The sequence below is a fragment of the Rhinopithecus roxellana genome, chromosome 3, assembly GCF_007565055.1.
Source record: "Rhinopithecus roxellana isolate Shanxi Qingling chromosome 3, ASM756505v1, whole genome shotgun sequence".
Taxonomy (NCBI): Eukaryota; Metazoa; Chordata; class Mammalia; order Primates; family Cercopithecidae; genus Rhinopithecus; species Rhinopithecus roxellana.
Genome location: NC_044551.1, coordinates 146824128 through 146843218, shown reverse-complemented (window position 1 = coordinate 146843218; position 19091 = coordinate 146824128). Strand labels below are relative to the sequence as shown.

At 40.1% G+C, this 19091-nt stretch overlaps 1 protein-coding gene across 2 annotated transcripts in view; it reads left to right on the top strand.

Moving 5' to 3' along the window:
• Positions 1-19091, top strand: part of JMY (junction mediating and regulatory protein, p53 cofactor) — an 88271-nt gene that overhangs the window by 31680 nt on the left and 37500 nt on the right. For both annotated transcript variants that reach the window (XM_030927534.1, XM_010364100.2), the window contains exon 2: positions 8616-8789. In XM_030927534.1, coding sequence (XP_030783394.1) covers positions 8616-8789 — 174 coding nt within the window. The remainder of the gene's footprint in view (positions 1-8615; positions 8790-19091) is intronic.

The window sequence follows — 19091 nt, the reverse complement described above, 5'->3', positions numbered from 1 at the left end:
GAGTGCAGTGGCCGGATCTCAGCTCACTGCAAGCTCCGCCTCCCGGGTTCACGCCATTCTCCTGCCTCAGCCTCCTGAGTAGCTGGGACTACAGGCGCCTGCCACCTCGCCCGGCTAATTTTTTTTTTTTTGTATTTTTAGTAGAGACGGGGTTTCACCATGTTAGCCAGGATGGTCTCGATCTCCTGACCTCGTGAACTGCCCATCTCGGCCTCCCAAAGTGCTGGGATTACAGGCTTGAGCCACCGCGCCCGACCGGTATCTCATTTTAATTTATAATTCCCTAATGCTATATGATGTTGAGCATCTTTTCATATGCTTATTTGTCATCTGTATATTTTCAATGAGATATTTTCCCATTTGTAAACTGGGTCTTTTTTTTACTGTTGAGCTTCAGGAACTCTTTTGTATATTTTTGGTAACAGTCTTTTATCAGATGTCTTGTGCAAATGTTTTCTCTCCATCTGTAGCCTGTCTTTTCATTCTTAATAGTGTCTTGTGCAGAGCAGAAGTTAAATGAAGTCCCACTTACCAATTTTTTAATGGATTGTGTTTTTGGTGTCATATCTAAAGTCAGTGCCAAGGCAGGGTCAGCTGGATTTTCTTCCATGTTATCTTCTAGAAGTTTTATAGTTTTGAGTTTCACATTTAATTCCATGATCAATTTTGAGTTAATTTTTGTGAAGAGTGCAAGGTCTGTGTCTAGATTCTTTTTTAAGACTCTTCTATTGAATTGTCTTTGCTCTCTGTCAAAAGATCAGTTAACTGTATTTGTGTGGATTTATTTTTGGACTCTGTTCCATTGGTCTACTTGCCTGTTCTTTCACAGATATCCTACTGTCTTGACTACTGTAGCTTTATAGTATCTAAAAGAGGTTGAGTAGTGTCAGACCTTCAACATTCTTCAATCTTGTGTTAGCTATTGTGAGTCTTTTCACCTCTGTATAAACTTTAGAATTTATTTTTTGATTCCCACAAAATAACTTGCAGAGATTTTGATTAGGATTGCATTGAATTTATAGATCAAGTTAGGAAAAACTAATACCTTGTCAGTATTGAGTCTTCCTATGCATACACATGGAATATTTCCTTAGATCTACTTCAATTTCCTTCATCAGAGTTTTATAACTTTCTTGGTATAGATCTTGTAGATATATTGTTAGATTTATACCTAATTTTTGGTGTGCTAATAGAAATAACATTTGGAATTTTTTTTGAAATTAATTAATGTGTTTTATTATTTATTTATTTATTTTTCAAGAGACAGAGTATTGCCCTGTCACCCAGGCTGGAGTGCAGTGTTCCAATCATAGCTCACTGCAACCTTGAACTCCTAGGTTCAAGTATTCCTGCCTCAGCCTCTGCCGTAGATAGGGCTGCAGGCATGTGCTACCATGAGGACTGCAGGCACGTGCTACCATGTCCAGCTAATTAAAAAAAATTTTTTTTGTATACATGATGTCCTATTATGTTGCCCAGGTTGGTCTTGAACTACTGGGCTGAAGTGATTCTCCTGCCTCTGCCTCCCAGAGTGCTGAGATTGCCAGACATGAGCCACTGCACCTGGCCTGGAGGGGTGAGTGGGTGTGTGTATGTGAGTTCATTTTCTACGTGGACAAATATGTAATCTGCAAGCAGTGACAGTTTTACTTCCTTCTTCCCAGTCTACACATTTTGAATTTCCTTTTCTTTTGTTATTGTATTAGTTAGGCCTTTCAGTACTGTGTTAAATAGGAGTAGTAAAGGGGACATCCTTGCCTTTTGCCTCATCATAGTGAGAACACCACTATATATATATAAACTTATATATAGTTATAGAAATACATTTATATAAATATTTCTATTTATATATAAAAATAGTATTTTATATATATATTTATATCTTATATATATATATATCATATGTATTTTATATATATATAAATACTTTCTCACCATTAGGTATCATGTTAGCTCAAGGTTTTTTATCAAGGTAAAGGAGGTTTTCCATTCCTAGTTTGCTGAGAGTTTTATGAATTGAGTGTTGGATTTTGTGAAATGCATTTTCTGCATCTGTTGATATGATCATGTGATTTTTCTTGTTTAGCCTGTTTTTGTAATAGATGACATTAATTGATTATTGAATGTTGAACTAGCCTTTTGTATACTTGGAATAAATCACATTCAGTTGTGGTATATAATTCTTTTTACATATTGTTGGACTTGCTAAATATTTTGTGGAGGATTTTTGTGTTGGTGCTAATGGGAGATGTCAGTCTGTAGTTTAAGACAGGGCCTCGCTCTGTTGCCCAGGCTGGAGGGCAGTGGCACGATCAGGACTCACTGCAGCCTTGACTTCACAGGGTCAAGCAAGTCTCCCACCACACCTGGGTATTTAAGAGAGTCTCACTATGTTGCTCAGGCTGGTCTTGAATTCCTGAGTTCAAGTGATTCTCCCGCCTAGGCTTTCCAAAGTGCTGGGGTTACAGGTGCGAGCCACCATGCTCAGCCTGTAGTTTTTTCTTTCTTGTAATGTTTGTCTGTTTTTGCTATTAGGCTAAAGTTGGCCTCATAAAATGAGTTAGGAAGTATTCCCTCTAATTCTGTTTTCTGGAAGAGATTTGAGAGAACTGGCATAATTTCTCCCTTAAATATCTGGTAGAATTTACCCATGAACCTATCTGGGCCTGATGCATTCTGTTTTGGAAGAGTATTAATTGATTAAATCGCTTGCGTGGATATAGGTCGGTTCAGATTACCTGTTGTTTCTACTGAATTTTTTTGTACATTTGTGTTTCGTTTTCTTTTAGTCACCATTATACTAATGAGGATGTTGTGACTGAGGAGTGTTAAAATCACCAACTCTGTGAACTTGCTTCCTTCTTTTTAAAAATTCTTTCCATTATAACTTAATGTACTTTGAAGTTCTGTTAAGTATGTTGTACACATATTATTGTCGTGCCTTCCTGATGAATTGACTCTTTCGTCTTTATAAAATGTTCTGGGCTGGGCGCAGTGGCTCACGCCTGTAATCCTAAGTGCTTTGGGAGGCCGAGGCAGGTGGATTGTCTGAGCTCAGGAGTCCAAGACCACCCTGGGGGCAACATGGTGAAACCCTGTCTCTACTAAAATACAAAACAATTAGTGAGACTTGGTGGTGCACACCTGTAATCGCAGCTGCTTGGGAGGCTGAGGCAGGAGAATTGCTTGAACCCGGGGGGTGGAGATTGCAGTGAGCTGAGATCACACCACTGCACTCCAGCCTGCGTCATAGAGTGAGACTCTGTCTTAAAAAAAAAAAAAAAAAAGTTCTGCATTATCTCCAGTAATACTCTATATCTTACGGTCTACTCTTTGATATTAATATAGTCCCTCTACCCTTCTTACGCTTTACTGTTTGCTTTCAACTTATTTGTGTCTTTGTTTTCAATATTCATCTCTTCTAGGCAACATATAATTGTGGCTTCCTTTTTTATCCACTCCAACAACTCTACCTTTAAATTAAAGAGTTTAGTCCATTTATATTTCATATAATTCTTGACAAGGTTGGATTTATGTCTCCTTGTTTTCTGTTTATATCTTCTGTTTTGGTTTCCTTTTATTTATTTATTTATTTTTTCTTTTCTTTTTTTTTTTTTGACATAGAAGTATGTATATGAAAATAGCCTGTGGTTTTTACTTCTTTTTTCTCCTCTTCCTTTCCTGATTTCTTTTGGGTTAATTTAATAACTTGAACATATTGGGGCTTATAGCATACCTTCTTAAATTATTATTCTTTTAGTGGTTGCCATAGAGATTAAACCATACTTGAAGTTAATATTATGCCACTTCATCTCTTTTTAAGAGACAGGGCTTTGCTCTTTCTCCCAGGTTAGAGTGCAGTGACTTAGTCATAGCTCACTACAACCTCAAACTCCCTGAGTTCAAGTGATTCTTGTGCCTCAGCTTCCCGAGTAGCTGGGATTGCAGGCGTGTGCCGCCACACTTGGCTAAATTTTGTATTTCTAGTAGAGACAGGGTTTTGCCATGTTGGCCAGGCTGGTCTCAAACTCCCAACCTCAAGTGATCCACCTCCACCTGCCTCGGCCTACCAAAGTGCTGGGATTACAGGCACGAGCCACTGCGCCCGGCCCATCTTATACTTAAGAACTCATATGTGTCTGTGTAGATTCATCTCTATCCCTGTTCTTTATGCTGTTGGTTTCATATTTATTATAGTCAGATACACCTGTAATCTTTCCAGTAATCTTTCTACCTTTATGAAAATTTGTATCATTTTCCTTCAATCTGAACACATTTTAAAGAACATTTCTTATGGTGTCCATCTGCTAGTAATGAGTTCTCTTAATTTAACTGTTTACTTTTTCTTTGTTCAGGAAGGATATTTTCTTGGAAATGGAATTCTGGGTTGACAGATGTTTTGTCGTGTTTTTTTTTTTTCTCTTCTGTTCTCTGTTGTTTCTAGTTTGAAGTCAGCATTCACAGGTGTACTTGTTCCTCCTGTGTTATTTTTCTCTGGCTGTTTTCAGGAATTTCTCTTTTATTTTTGATTTCTAGTTGTTTGACTGTAATATGGTAAACCTACTTGTGGGTAACTGCGTTTATCCCCTTGAGGCTATTAGAGCTTCATACATATGTAGATTCTTCTTTCACCAAATTTGGGATTTTTCTTGTAATATTTTGTTCTGAGTCATTTTCTCTTCTCTGGAACTTCAATTATGTTAAGACCTTTTGGCCAGGTACAATGGCTTATGCCTGTAATCCTAACACTTTGAGAGGCTGAGACACTAGGATTGCTTGAATCCAAGAGTTTGAGACCAGCCTGGGCAATATAGTGAGACCTCATCTCAGGTTGTGGGAGAAAACCTTTTAATATTGCCTCATGAGTCCCTGAGGCTTTCTTTTTTTTCTATGATTGGATAATTTATCTTTATTTATCTTCAAGTTCATTGACTGTAATTACAACCATACTTTATACCCATATAGTGAATTTTCTGTTCTGGAATTAGTTTCTATTTTTAGAGATTTCCTGTTTATTCTTGATGAGTGTATTTCTTTTATGTCCAGTTAGCATTATAATAGCTTCTTTGAAATATTTGTCTGTTAAATCCATATCTGTTTCATCTTGTGATTGGTCTTCATTGATTGCTTTTTTTAAAAAAAGTTTCTTAATTTTTTTTGAGACAGAGTTGCTCTATCACCCCAGGCTGTAGTGCAGTGGCACAATCTCAATCTCAACTCATTGCAACCTCTGCCTCCTGGGTTCAAGTGATTCTCCTGCCTTGGCCTCCCAAGTAGCTGGGACTACAGGCATGCTCTGCCATACCTGGCTAATTTTTGTATGTTTAGTAGAAATGGTGTTTCACCATGTTGCCAAGGCTGGTCTCGAACTCCTGACCTCAAGTGATCTGCCTCCTTTGCCTCCCAAAGTGCTGGGATTATAGGCTTAATCCACCGCACCTGCCCCATTGATTGCTTTTTGATGACTGAGTTTTGTTTTCCTATTTCTTTGCAGGTCTGTTAATCTTGGATTATATAATAGATATTGTGGATGATACATTGTAGAGCCTCTGGATTCTGTTATGTTCCCTCAGAATGTTGATTTTTACAGTCTTATTTTCAGCAGTCAAGTTGATTGGATTCAGATGTCAATCAACAGAAGGCAGCAGATGAAATATTTATTGTTTTATCTGGATTGCTTAGTACCTGTCCTGTGCATGTATAGTTCCAGTGATCAGCCAGAAATTTGAGTAGAGTTTATATATGAATTTGGAGTTCCTTCTTCTTAGGCTGTGTCCCTTTCAGCATTGTCCTCTGGCTTTCTAGCTGCTGTGGTTGTCCTGAACTCTGTCCTCAGATTCTTCAAGCCAGCAAGACTGTGGGTTTCTGAGTTTTTAGCTGTACCTCTCCCCTTTTGGCATCTACTGGGGCACACCCTCAGGCTGAAAGGCATGAATGAAAAAACCACCCAAGCCAGGCACGGTGGCTCACGCCTGTAATCCCAGCACTTTGGGAGGCCGAGGCGGGCAGATCACGAGGTCAGGAGATCGAGACCATCCTGGTTAACACGGTGAAACCCCGTCTCTACTAAAAATACAAAAAGTTAGCCAGGTGTGGTGGCAGGCGCTTGTAGTCCCAGCTACTTGGGAGGCTGAGGCAGGAGAATGGCATGAACCTGGGAGGCGGAGCTTGCGGTGAGCCGAGATCACGCCACTGCACTGCAGCCTGGGTGACAGAGCAAGACTCCATCTCAAAAAAACAAACAACAAACAAACAAACAAAAAACCACCTAGAGCCCTCCCTGCTTCCAAGGTATTGTTGATGTCCCTTCCATTTTATAGCTATTTTGGTCACTTTGTAGTGCCTACAGGCAGTTGTTTTGTAATATTTTGCCCCACGGTTTGTTATTTTTATCAATAACAAAAGTTGGTCTGATAGAACTGCTCAGTTAATACTAGAGAAGTCGAAATTCTCCATATTAGCTTCAACAGCAGCCTTAAAAAAACAGAATGATAGCTAATATTTGGCACTTTTTTTGTTATAAAAGCACTTTAATGTAGATTGTCTGATTTATCATAATTGTTAATGATACAGTGCTGCTACATGTTGTGCCAAAAATCTGAACAGGAAATGAGTCTGAAGTCTCTTCAGCATGGTTACACGTATGAACTGATACGAAGCTAAAACACAAATAAGTGGGGAGAAAGATAGCAGTGCAAACTATAGGTATGAAAGGGAATAGAAGAATTTTGTGCCTTTGGGGAGATGATGGTAAATGATGTCCATGTATGCATATGTAAATTAATGTCTTTCTGTATTAGTTCTTTTCATTTGTTATTTTCATTTATTTACTTGCCTTTTGAGATGGAGTCTCACTCTGTCATCCAGGCTGGAGTGCAATGGCACAATCTTGGCTCACTGCAACCTCCGCCTCACTGGTTCAAGTGATTCTCCTGCCTCAGCCGCCTGAGGAGCTGGGATTATGGGTGCGTGCTACCACGCCCAGCTGATTTTTGTAATTTTAGTAGAGATGGGGTTTTACCATGTTGACCAGGCTGCTCTCAAACTCCTGACCTCAAGTGATCTGCCTGCCTCAGCCTCCCAAAGTGCTGGGAGTACAGGCGTGAGCCACTGTGCCTAGCTGCTTTTGGTTTTGTTTTTTCTTTTTTTTTTTTTTTTTTTGAGACAAGGTCTCGTTTTGTCACTTAGGCTGCAGTTTTGTGGCACAATCACGGCTCACTGCAGATCTGTCCTTCTGGGCTCAATTCTCATGCCTCAGCCTCCCATAGCTGGGACTATGAGCTAATTTTTACATTTTTTCTCCCAAGAAATCATGCCTAAGATTGAATTATTGTTTTTTTGAGATGGAGTCTCGCTCTGTTGCCAGGCTAGAGTGTAGTGGCGCAGTCTCGGCTCACTGCAACCTCCGCCTCAATTGATTCTCTTGCCTCAGCCTCCCGAGTAGCTGGTACTATAGGCACATGCCACTACGCCCAGCTAGTTTTTGTATTTTTAGTAGAGACGGGGTTTCACCACGCTGGCCAGGATCGTTTAGATTACTTGACCTTGTGATCTACCCTCCTTGGCCTCCCAAAGTGCTGGGATTACAGGCATGAGCCACCACGCCCAACCAATTATACATACATACAAGGTCTCACTACATTGCCCAGGCCTGTCTCAAACTCTTGGCCTCAAGCAATCCTCTTACCTTGGCTTCCCAAAGTGTTGGGATTACAGGCATGAGCCTCTGCACCTGGCCTTATTCTTTTATAAAACTTTTATTTATAATTTTAATAATGTTTATCACAGTTTGGAATTCTTTGTCTCTAAAAGAACCATTGGGAAAAGAATAATTTTTTATAAAATTTAAATTATTTAAAAATTGTTTTCTGTTTATTCACTACACTATAAGCTCTGAGGACCAGGACCATGTTTTTGTATGTCCAGCTCCTAGGCCAGTGCCTGACATGATTTTGAAGGAGGTGACAGGTAGAAATTAAAGAAATTTATTGGAAATGTTCCATATTCAGATGATTTTCATTCTACTAGATAGTAGAAACATTTTGGGACTGGGTACAGTGGCTCACACCTTTAATCCCAGCACTTTGGGAGGCCGAGGCGGGTGGATCTCTTGAGCCAAGGAGTTTGAGACCAGCCTGGGCAACATGGTGACACCCAGGCTCTACAAAAGAAAAAAAAAAAATACAAAAACTAGCCAGGTGTGGTGGTGTGTGCCTGTAGTCCCAGCTACTTGGGAGGCTAATGCAGGAGAATCACTTGAGCCCAGGAGGTGGAGGTTGCAGTGAGCTGAGATCGCACCATTGTACTCCAGCCTGGGTGACAGGAGTAAAATCCTGTCTGAAAAAACAAAAAAAGGAAAATAAAAAATTGGAAGAGTTAAGGCTGATGAGCTCAATACTTTGAGCCTCAAAAGAAATATTCAGGCAGTGGTCTTGAGTAGTGAGACACCTGAAGTATGGAGATAGTGATGAAAAGCAGTCAATGCTTTTCATTCCCTCTTGCTTCTGTGTTTTAGGGTTCCGAGGCCCTGACATGATAGGGAGAATTCAGAGCAAGTATTTATAGGTTATTAGAATTGATTTTCTTAGTTGTTGTGAAACTGTCTTGTTCCACAGCTCTTGGATAAGCACAAGAATACAGAGAGCATGGTGGAGCTTCTGGACTTGTATCAGATGGAGGATGAAGCCTACAGCAGCCTTGCAGAAGCTACAACTGAACTCTATCAGTATTTACTACAGCCATTCCGAGACATGAGAGAACTTGCCATGCTACGAAGACAGCAGATCAAGGTATTTTTTTTTTTTAATTAATCCTAACTAGTAGCCTGCCTGTTTCATAGTTCTCAGCCTGAAAGGCCATGCGTTATCCACTAGAGGAACTTAAAAAAAAAAAAAAAATAAAGGTACCTGGTCCTATTTCTGTGAAGTTTCTTATTTGGTAGATTAGGGTTGTAGCCTGAGCATCCATTCTAAAGCACCTCAAAAGGCAATTCTGCTGAGTAGCCAGGGTTGAGGATAGCCCAGAAAGTAATGTGTTCAAGTTAGCACAAAGTTATAAATACATTGGGAGGATCCCTATTTTCTCCCTTTCCTGCAGTTTCCTTCCTTCTCTAGTCGTGTCTCTTTAATGTTTTGGAGACTCTGTAGTCTTAGACTTCATTACCAGAAATTTTGGGCAGGCTGAGCATGGTGCCTCACACCTATAGTCTCAACATTTTGGGATGCTGGGGCAGGGGGATCAGTTGAGCTCCGGAGCTTGAGACCAGCCTGGGCAACATAGGGAGAACCCGTCTCTACAAAAAAAAAAAAAAAAATGAAACTAGCTGGATGTGGTGGTGCATGCCTATAGTCCCAGCTACTCAGGAGGCTGAGGTGGGCGGAAGATTGCTTGAACCCAGGAGGTCGAGGCTGCAGTGAGCCATGATTGGGCAATACCTCGTCTCCAAGGGGAAAAAAAGTTTTGGGAACATTTATTTTTTTTTGAAATGGGATCTCGCCATGTTGCCCAGGCTGGTCTCTAACTCCTGGGCTCAAGTGATCTGCCCACCTCGGTCTTCCAAAGTTCTGGGACTACAGGCGTGTGAGCCACCACACCCATCTAGTTTTGGGAACATTTCTTTTAGAAGAACTTGTTAGGAAAGTTTTAAATTTTTAATGACAGAACTTTAAATACATGATATTTTTTAGTAGTATGTGAAGAAGTACATTACAAAAAATTTTTTTCAGCGGCTGCAGATCATGCCTATAATCCCAGCACTTTGGAAGGCCGAGGCAGGCAGATCACCTGAGGTCAGGAGTTCAAGACCAGCCTAGTCAACATGGTGAAACCCTGTCTCTACTAAAAATACAAAAATTATTTGGGTGTGGTAATGCATGCCTGTAGTCCCAGCTACTTGGGAGGCTGAGGCAGGAGAATCGCTTTAACCTGGGAAGTGGAGGTTGCAGTGAGCCGAGATTGCACCACTGCACTCCAGCCTGGATGACAGAGCAAGACTCTGTCTCAGAAATAAAAGTAATTTTTTCCCCCACAACATGGCTGAAAAAGCATTTTCTGAGGCAAGCATTTAAGGGTTTGATTTTATAGCTGACCTTAAATGTTATGTGTAATTCACATATAAATGTTGCTGGACTAGAACATTAAAATTGTCTTTTTACATAATAGGTTAAATTGGAATATCATTATGTAAGATTGAGCATTTGAGAAAATTAGCAGTTCCTTTGAGAACCTTATGCATGGGGACAGGGATGAGTATATTTGAGAATGTATGAGAAAATAAGGTTTTCTGTGTGTCTTATTTTCTCTTTACTAATGTATCAGGGTGGAGAGTAGGACAGTCACACGACTCAGACGTATTCCTTTATCAGTACCTTTGAAAAATACTGTGCTGTCATCTTTTTGCAGGGTGGGGGGGTGGTTTGTTTTGGTCAGTTTTATCGTAAACTTGGCATTTGGGTTAAAACGGCAACATGGAACAAATCATTTTTAGACGCCAGAAATTCCTGTTTCTTTTTTTTTTTTTTTTTTTGAGATAGCGTCTTTGTCACCCGGGCTGGAGTACAGTGGCATGATGTCAGCTCACGGCAGTCTCGACGTCCTGGGCTCAAGCAGTCTTCCCACCTCAGCCCCACAAGTAGCTGGGACTATGGGTGCATGCCACCACACCCAGCTGTTTTTTGTCGTAGTTTTTGCAGAGATGGAGGTCTCCCTGTGTTGCCCAGGCTGGTCTTGAACTCTTGAGCTCAAGCAGTCTGCCCACCTTGGCTGCCCAAAGTGCTGGGATTATAGGCATGAGCTACTGCCCAGCCTGGAAATTCCTGTTTCTTTAAATGAATTACAGATGGCTGTCTGCTAAGAACTTGACTAGAAGAAGGCCAGGAATAAACTGGATGATATGGACACCCACCTACTTTAGACTGCTACATTGTTTAACAGACATAATCTCTATAGCACAGCAGTGACTATTCAGAACCTGTACGCATTCTTTTATATAATTATATCATGATTTGCATTGAGTATTAATATTAGCAAATTGATTGACCCTACTTGTCAGCCTGTATTGTCCACTAGCATCACTTAACTGCTACGTTTTTCCTGGGAAGTAGAGTGTAGGTGAAGAGGAACAGAAAACATATTTTGAAAATTTGTGTCTTTTCTGATGGTAAAAATGGTATTTCACTTCATTTCTTTTTCTAAGACATTGAGAAAATGCCCCGTCAATCATGACTATTATTTTATTCTTGATCCTACTTGTGAATTGCAAATTTAAGTTTTTGTTAGTCAACAGCTAGATTTAGTTAGCAGCTCGTACATTGCATTAGATTGAGTGTGTTGTGTTGCTTTTAAAAAGATCCGCTAATTTAATTATCACACAACCTTGCAAGTTGGGTACTCTTATTATTTGTATTTTCCTACTTCATAGATAAGAAAACTAATATTGGGATAATTATGTACTTGTTCACAGCTAATTTGTAAGTGGTAGAACTGATACAGTACTCAAATCAGGCATTTCTGATTCCAAAGATTTTTTTTTTTAACTGCATTACTGGTTACTTGTTACTTTTAAGTTAAAAAAATCTACTCAGATTTTTTAGATCTGGAGGAGCTAAAAAAAAAGCAATTATAATTGATTTAGCAAAGTAATTGCTTTAGTAATAGAAAAAAAAGAAAATAATTTTTATTTTTTTACCTTTAAAACCTTTTTGTTAAAAACTGAAACACAATCACACATTAACCTAGGGCCTACCCAGGATCAGGATCATCGCGCTGTCACTAGACCAATCAAACAGATTTTTCAGCTCCAAGATAATTTTATCAAACCCCCATTGTATATGTTTTTCATTGTTGACTGAAACATCATTACGCAGCACGTGACTACAATAGAATAATTTTCAGCAATGCAAAGGAGTGAACTGATAGACACAGCATGGGTAAATCTTAAAATCATGCTAAGTCAAAGAAGCCAAATACAAAAGAATATATTATGTATAAAGGGGGATGGACTTAGAAGGGACACAAAGAATCTTTTGGAGTTGATGGAAATGGTCAGTATTTGATTAATGTTGTTTCAGAGGTGTATACAGCTGTCAAAACTCATTGAGTTGACCACTCCAAATGGATTCACTTGGTTGTATATAAATTAAGCGATATTAAAATTGCTTACAGGAAATATGCTGAGGAAAAGACGCCTAACCCAAAGAGCATAAACTTTGTGATACCTTTATTTGAAATTCTAGGCCGCGCATGGTGGCTCACGCCTGTAATCACAGCACTTTGGGAGGCTGAGGCGGGCAGATCACGAGGTCAGGAGATGGAGACCATCCTGGCTAACACGGTGAAACCCCGTCTCTACTAAAACTACAAAAAAATTAGCCAGGCATGGTGGCGGCTCCTATAGTCCCATCTACCCCGGGGACTGAAGTGGTAGAATGGCATGAACCTGGGAGGCAGAGCTTGCAGTGAGCCGAGATCAAGCCACTGCACTCCAACTTGGGAGACAGAGTGAGACACCGTCTCAAAAAATAAAAATAAAAAAAAAAAAATAAATTCTAGAAATGATCATTTTGATCTGTACTGAGAGAAAGCTAAATAATTGTTGCCTGGGTTTAGGGGAAATTAACAGGGAGCAGGCACCACAGACTTCTTTGGAGTGACTCTTTAAATCTAGATTTTAGTGGGAAAAATGAATGTATAAATTTGTCAAAATCGATCACAATTTACACTCAAAATGTTGCCTTTTGTGTGCAGCTTACATCTCAATAAAGGTGGTTTTTTTTAAAAAAAAAGTTAAATGTGAAGACTGTACACACTTAAATAAGAAGCACACAAAATGGGGTGATTAAAGATAAGTAAGAAGAGGGACTATCTAGTGCTTCACTATTGAAGAATGAACAAGAATTTTCAGTAGGAAGTGGGTATGTTACAATCTCTGTCGGAGATTGGAATGGAGAATATTCCCAATGAAGAGATGTACAAAGAGGAATGGTTTAGTGCTTATACTTAGTGCTTGTGTTTTAACCAGGCGATGTGGTATTGGCACTAACTGAATTGAATCTTCACACCAATCCAGCACCATTGATGGTTGCCAGAAAGTAGCATGGTTGGGATTGAACACACGTGTTTGGTAGCAAAACCTGCTGTTATCCACAGGGTGTGAATTGTTTGGTATGCTTTTAGTCCAAGGATTTATAGGAGATAAGAGGAAAGACGGTTGGAATGTTATATCTATGGACAGTTGTGTCTGTTGGGTTCTAATCAAAATATCAAACCGGTTATTTCAACAGAGAATAATAATAATGACTATTACTATTTTGAGATGGAGTTTCACTCTTGTTGCCCAGTCTGGAGTGCAATGGTGCGATCTCACCGCAACCTCCGCTTCCCGGGTTCAAGCAATTCTCCTGCCTCAGCCTCCCCGAGTTGCTGGGATTACAGGCATGTGCCACTATGCCTGGTTAATTTTGTATTTTTTAGTAGAGAGTGGGTTTCTCCATGTTGGTCAGGCTGGTCTCGAACTCCTGACCTCAGGTGATCCACCCGCCTCTGCATCCCAAAGTGTTGGGATTACAGGTGTGAGCCACTGCACCCAGCCGTCAACAAGGAGAATTTAATATAAAGAATTTGTTACCTAGGTATAAAGTTGTTAACCAAATCATTGACCTTTTCTCTTTATGAAGAGCTTGATTTCCAAGGGCTTCATTAACCTAGGTATTAAACTATGATAGGAAGGAAGAGAACTTGACATCCCAAGTGTATAATGTATTTATATTTGTTTTTACATTTAATATTTATGATATTAACATAATATCTCACCTGTTAAGCATTAAGCAGCTCCTGCCTACCCAGCATTATTTTAGGCCTGAAGTCTTTCTGAGATAGACACCCCTTTAGGGAGCTCACAGATTCTAAGTCTCCCACATTGGGTCTCAAAAATGTGATCCCCTGACTAGCAGTATCAGTATAACCTGGAACCCTGTTAGAAATACAGATTCTTGGGCTTCACCTCAGATCTTCTCTACTGAAACTCTAGGAATGGACCTCAGCAATCTTTGTTCTGACAGACTTTCCAGGTGATTATGATACACACTTAAGTTTGAGAACCACTAGCCTAATAAAATAGGACTTGAAACAACTTAGGGATTTAGCATACTGAACTGAAGGTTACAATTTTTCTGGGTGTGAGTTTTTCTGGGTCTTACCAATTGACTGCAGTATTAAATCTATGAAACTTCAAAAGTCAGTTAAAAAATAGCATTAAAAAGCATAGAAAGCATGTTTGTGTTCTTTGTATTTGTAGCTATAAACACATTGTGAAGGTAGAGATTAAACTAATCCAACAACAAGGTACAAGTTACTTTCAAATGAAAGTAAAATGAAGTTGAACTAGATGAACCTTTAGATTTTTAAATCCAGTGTCTTTAGTGGGTCAGAGCCAGTTGGCCTGTACCCATCATCTTGATCAACCATAAGCACTTCAAACAGATTGTCCAATTTATTTTTAAATACTTCCTGAAAGTAAATAAGCTAGAAACTGGAAGGCACTTGCATTTTTTTCTCTTGTAGTGAGTCACCTCATTTTGCCAGTTGTCTCCTAGTGAATTCTTGAATGTGCATTTCATTCTTATCCTAGCCCCCAGGGCAAGTCTGTAGGTGCCTTTCTGTGAAACAGAAAACTGCACCCCCTCCCTTCCCCCACCTCCACCCGCCCACTGCCACTAGCCCATCAGACAAATTAGGAAAGAGCCCTTTTTCATCAAGTGTAGAAATGCACATGGCCTGCAAAACATGGGCTGCATTTCAGTATCTACTCTGCCCCCTTGATCAGGTGCTATTTATTGTGCAGGGTGCAGTTTTTACCACTGTATGCATCCACTGCATGCACACTGTGAACTAGGTGGTGCCACCATTGTACATTAAGATACTCATATCTCACCTGAGCTATATTTTCCTTTAGTTCACTTGAGTTTCGATTTCTTTAATTTTTTTTTTTTTTAAAAAGCATAGTGTTTCACACTTGTCTTGGCTATAAAAATCTCTTAATATTTGCTCTGAATATAAAAACCCATGAATAGATACTAAGCTAATCATGTTGTTAGATCATTCAAGAGTTATCTTCAGGCAACTCCAGGGTCCGGAAAATTTGCATTTTGGGTGCTGTTACGTTAGTATATTCAGTTTTCTCCCCCCATCTTTGTGATGGTACGTTCACAGATTTATCTTGGCATTTGTTTTACCAAAGAATCTAAGGTGGATTTTCCCCCTACTATGTTTCTTACGTAAAAGCCAGTATCCAAGTACTATGCTTCATAATAATTCCATGCCAGGAAATTTGTATTTATAAACTAGTTTCACTGTCGTAGCTGACACACGCTCTTTTTCCATGTTAAAAACAGGCACTGTTTTCTTTCTAGCACTGAAATTGAAAACAGAGGTGTCATTGTTTTTAGCACATGATCCAGCTACCCAGTGCTGCACATCTTCAGATTTGCCAAGTTAGGAAAAGTACTTAGTACCCTTGTTTAATGTCTTAGGTACAATAAACTATTAAACAAGTTCCTTACCAATTGGCTGCAACATTAAAGCTATGAAAAGTCAGTTAAAAGACAGCATTTAAAAGCATAGAAAGCATGTTTATGTTCTTTGTGTTTGTAGCTGTACTCATATTATAAAGGTAAAGACATTAATCCAACAACAAAGTACAAGTCACTTTCAAATAACTTGTCACAGGTTTTTAAGAAAATTTTTTTTCCTCTTCAAAAAGCCGTAATAGGCTGGGCGCAGTGGCTCACTACTGTAATCCCAGCACTTTGGGAAGCCGAGGTGGGCCTGAGGTCAGGAGTTCAAGACCAGTCTGGCCAACATCGTGAAACCCCATCTCTACTAAAAATAAAAATAAAAATAATAAATTAGCCAGGTGTGGTGGCATGCTCCTGTAATCCCAACTACTTGGGAAGCTGAGGCAGGAGAATTGCTTGAGACTGGGATGTGGAGGTTGCGGTGAGCCGAGATTGCGCCACTGTACTCCAACATGGGCGACAGAGCAAGACTCCATCTAAAAAAAAAAGAAGCCAGAGTGCAAGTTTTTACACTTTTTTTTTTCTTTCTTCTCTATCAATAAATGGTACATGGACTTAACCATGCAAGTAAGAATGATTTTTGTATTAAGATTTTTGAATTCTGAACACTATTAAATTTCTGTTCCATAGTTGTGTCTGTTGAAAGCTAATCAGAAAAACTGGTTATTTCAACAGAGAGAATCTAATATAAAGAATTTGCTAACTAGATATAAAGTTGTTAACCAGATAATTGAGAAGGCAAGAAAGTAACTCTAAGGTACCTCAGAGCAAGCAGCTGTAAAAACAGCTACCACTCCTTGGGTTGGAGAAACAAAGAGAAGGGGTTGGAATTATTAAAACTGAAGCATAGAGGAGGAACCCCGTGGAGCTGACCTGAAAAACAGGGCATTGCTTGCCTGGTGCTCAATGGAGAAACCTAGTTCTCAGAGGATTCAGTACTGAGGGGTTGGTTTGTCTTGGTGTTGTACTATGAGCCTAGGGTTGAAAAAACTGCAAATTAGATTCTGTTATTGCTTCAGAAAGGAACTGCTGAGGCTGGGGTGAAATAAGGCTGGGGTGATGCTGACAGGAACAACAACCTGTTGAAGTCAAGGGATGCAGATAGAAGCATATCTCCTCCCTCTTCCAAACTCTCCTATTGGCAAAGGCTAAATGTGATTTGCATTCTCAAACCTAGCATCACAAGACAGAAGGATGAACTTGGAGATGAATAGACAGGAATGTACACACATCTTCAGACTTTGAAAGTTAAGGAGAACTAGCTTAAGGTTTTAGGTACAATCGACTAATTACAGATCTTTAACCTTTGGACAGATGTTGTAGCTGCTGAGTTTTAAAAGTCAGTTAAAGGCTGGGTATGGTGGTGTGCCTTGTACTCTCAGCTTGCTGGGAGACTGAGGCAGGAGAACACTTGAGGCTGAGAGTTTGAGGCTGCAGTGCGCTAATGATTGTGCCTGTGACTAGCCCCTGCACTCCAGCCGGGACAACATAGTGAGACCCCCTCTCTAAAGAAAAGAAAAACTTAGTTAAACAGCAGCTTAAAAGAAAAGCATACTGGGCATTCGAGTATTTCATATTCCGTATATTTGAATATATTAAGGTGGCAAACTATGTTATCTTCACATAATTGTCAAAGGATTTAGACTTTTCAAAGAAGGTATAACTTCTCTAATTTCCATTTGTATTGTTAAATAAAGTGTAATCATGTCGTTGAAAAGAACTTCTATTATAATATCCTGAGTAAGGGATTTAAGTTTTGACTTGTAGCATTATTAAATTTCTATCCCATACTTGTAAATCCTAATTCTGTGCTTTTAAACCTGTATGTTTTAAATTCAGAGGTAATTGCAATAAAAGAAAGCACACATGCTGATTTTGTTATAGCAAACAACTCCACTAGAATCCGTAAATCTAAGATGAAGTCTAAATATGTCACTTAGTGGGTAGAATCCCACAGTGGTTTCCTGTCAAATTAAATACACAATCCTTAGCCTGACATTTTAAATGCCTTTTAAGACAACCTCATATGATAACAACCTGCTTTCCTAATATCTCTCATGACTTTCATTTTTCTCTCCTGAAAGCAAGCAGGCTGGACTGCTTTCCATCCGTTAGCAGGCACAGAAATTTTTAGGCTTTAGCTCAGATTGCTCCTCGCCTCTGGCATGCCGTTTCAGTGGTTTTTCTCTCCTTATGTGCCTGTCAAAATGCCACCCCCTCTTCAAAGCCATCTGCAATTAATCAGCCTCAACGAAGTTTGTCCTCATCTACACAACTGATATTCTTTCCCCACAGTACCATTTATTTTTCTCAAAGGTGTTTTACCCAGAGACACACTTAACCATCTGGCTAAAATTCTGTTAATATAAAATTCTCATTATTCCCAGATATTACTCATTATTCCCTTTAAAAAGTCTGCCGAGACTTTGCACCCAGATCTACACCTGATGCTCCCCTTGATGTCTTAGGAATGCTCACTCATGACTTTTTTTCATATTCTAATTCTTTTTTTTTTTTTTGAGACGGAGTCTCGCTCTGTCGCCCAGGCTGGAGTGCAGTGGCCGGATCTCAGCTCACTGCAAGCTCCACCTCCCGGGTTTAAGCCATTCTCCTGCCTCAGCCTCCCGAGTAGCTGGGGCTACAGGCGCCCGCCACCTCGCCCGGCTAGTTTTTTGTATTTTTTAGTAGAGACGGGGTTTCACCGTGTTAGCCAGGAGGGTCTCGATCTCCTGACCTCGTGATCCGCCCGTCTCGGCCTCCCAAAGTGCTGGGATTACAGGCTTGAGCCACCGTGCCCGGCCTCTTTTTTTTTTTTTTTTTTTTTAATTTTTAATTTTAGTTGAGATGGGGTCTTGCTACGGTACCCATGCTAGTCTCCAACTCCTGGTTGCAAGCAATCCCCCCTGTCTGTCTGGGAGCAAAAGGAAAGCAGTTTTTGCATGTCTCGGCTCCCAAGCTTATCTTGCCCTTTGATACAGTGAGTTTGGGGTCCTGAGATTTTATTTTCCTTTCACAGCATTGTTTAGAGACTATGTATGGGTTGTAGGCCGGGTGTGGTGGCTTATGCCTGTAATTCCAGCACTTTGGGAGGCTGTGGTGGGCGGATCATTTGAGGTCGGGAGTTCGAGATCAGCCTGGCCAACATGACAAAACCCAGTCTGTACTAAAAATACAAAAATTAGCTGAGTGTGGTGGTGGGCATCTGTAATCCCAGCTACTCAGGAAGCTGAGGCAGGAGAATCACTTGAACCTGGGAAGCGGAGGTTGTAGCAAGCCAAGATCGCACTGCTGTACTCCAACCTGGACAACAAAGCGAGACTCTGTCTCAAAAAAAAAAAAAAACAAGGCCGGGCGCGGTGGCTCAAGCCTGTAATCCCAGCACTTTGGGAGGCTGAGACGGGTGGATCACGTGGTCAGGAGATCGAGACCATCCTGGCTAAAACGGTAAAACCCCGTCTCTACTAAAAGAATACAAAAAAACTAGCCGAGCGATGTGGCGGGTGCCTGTAGTCCCAGTTA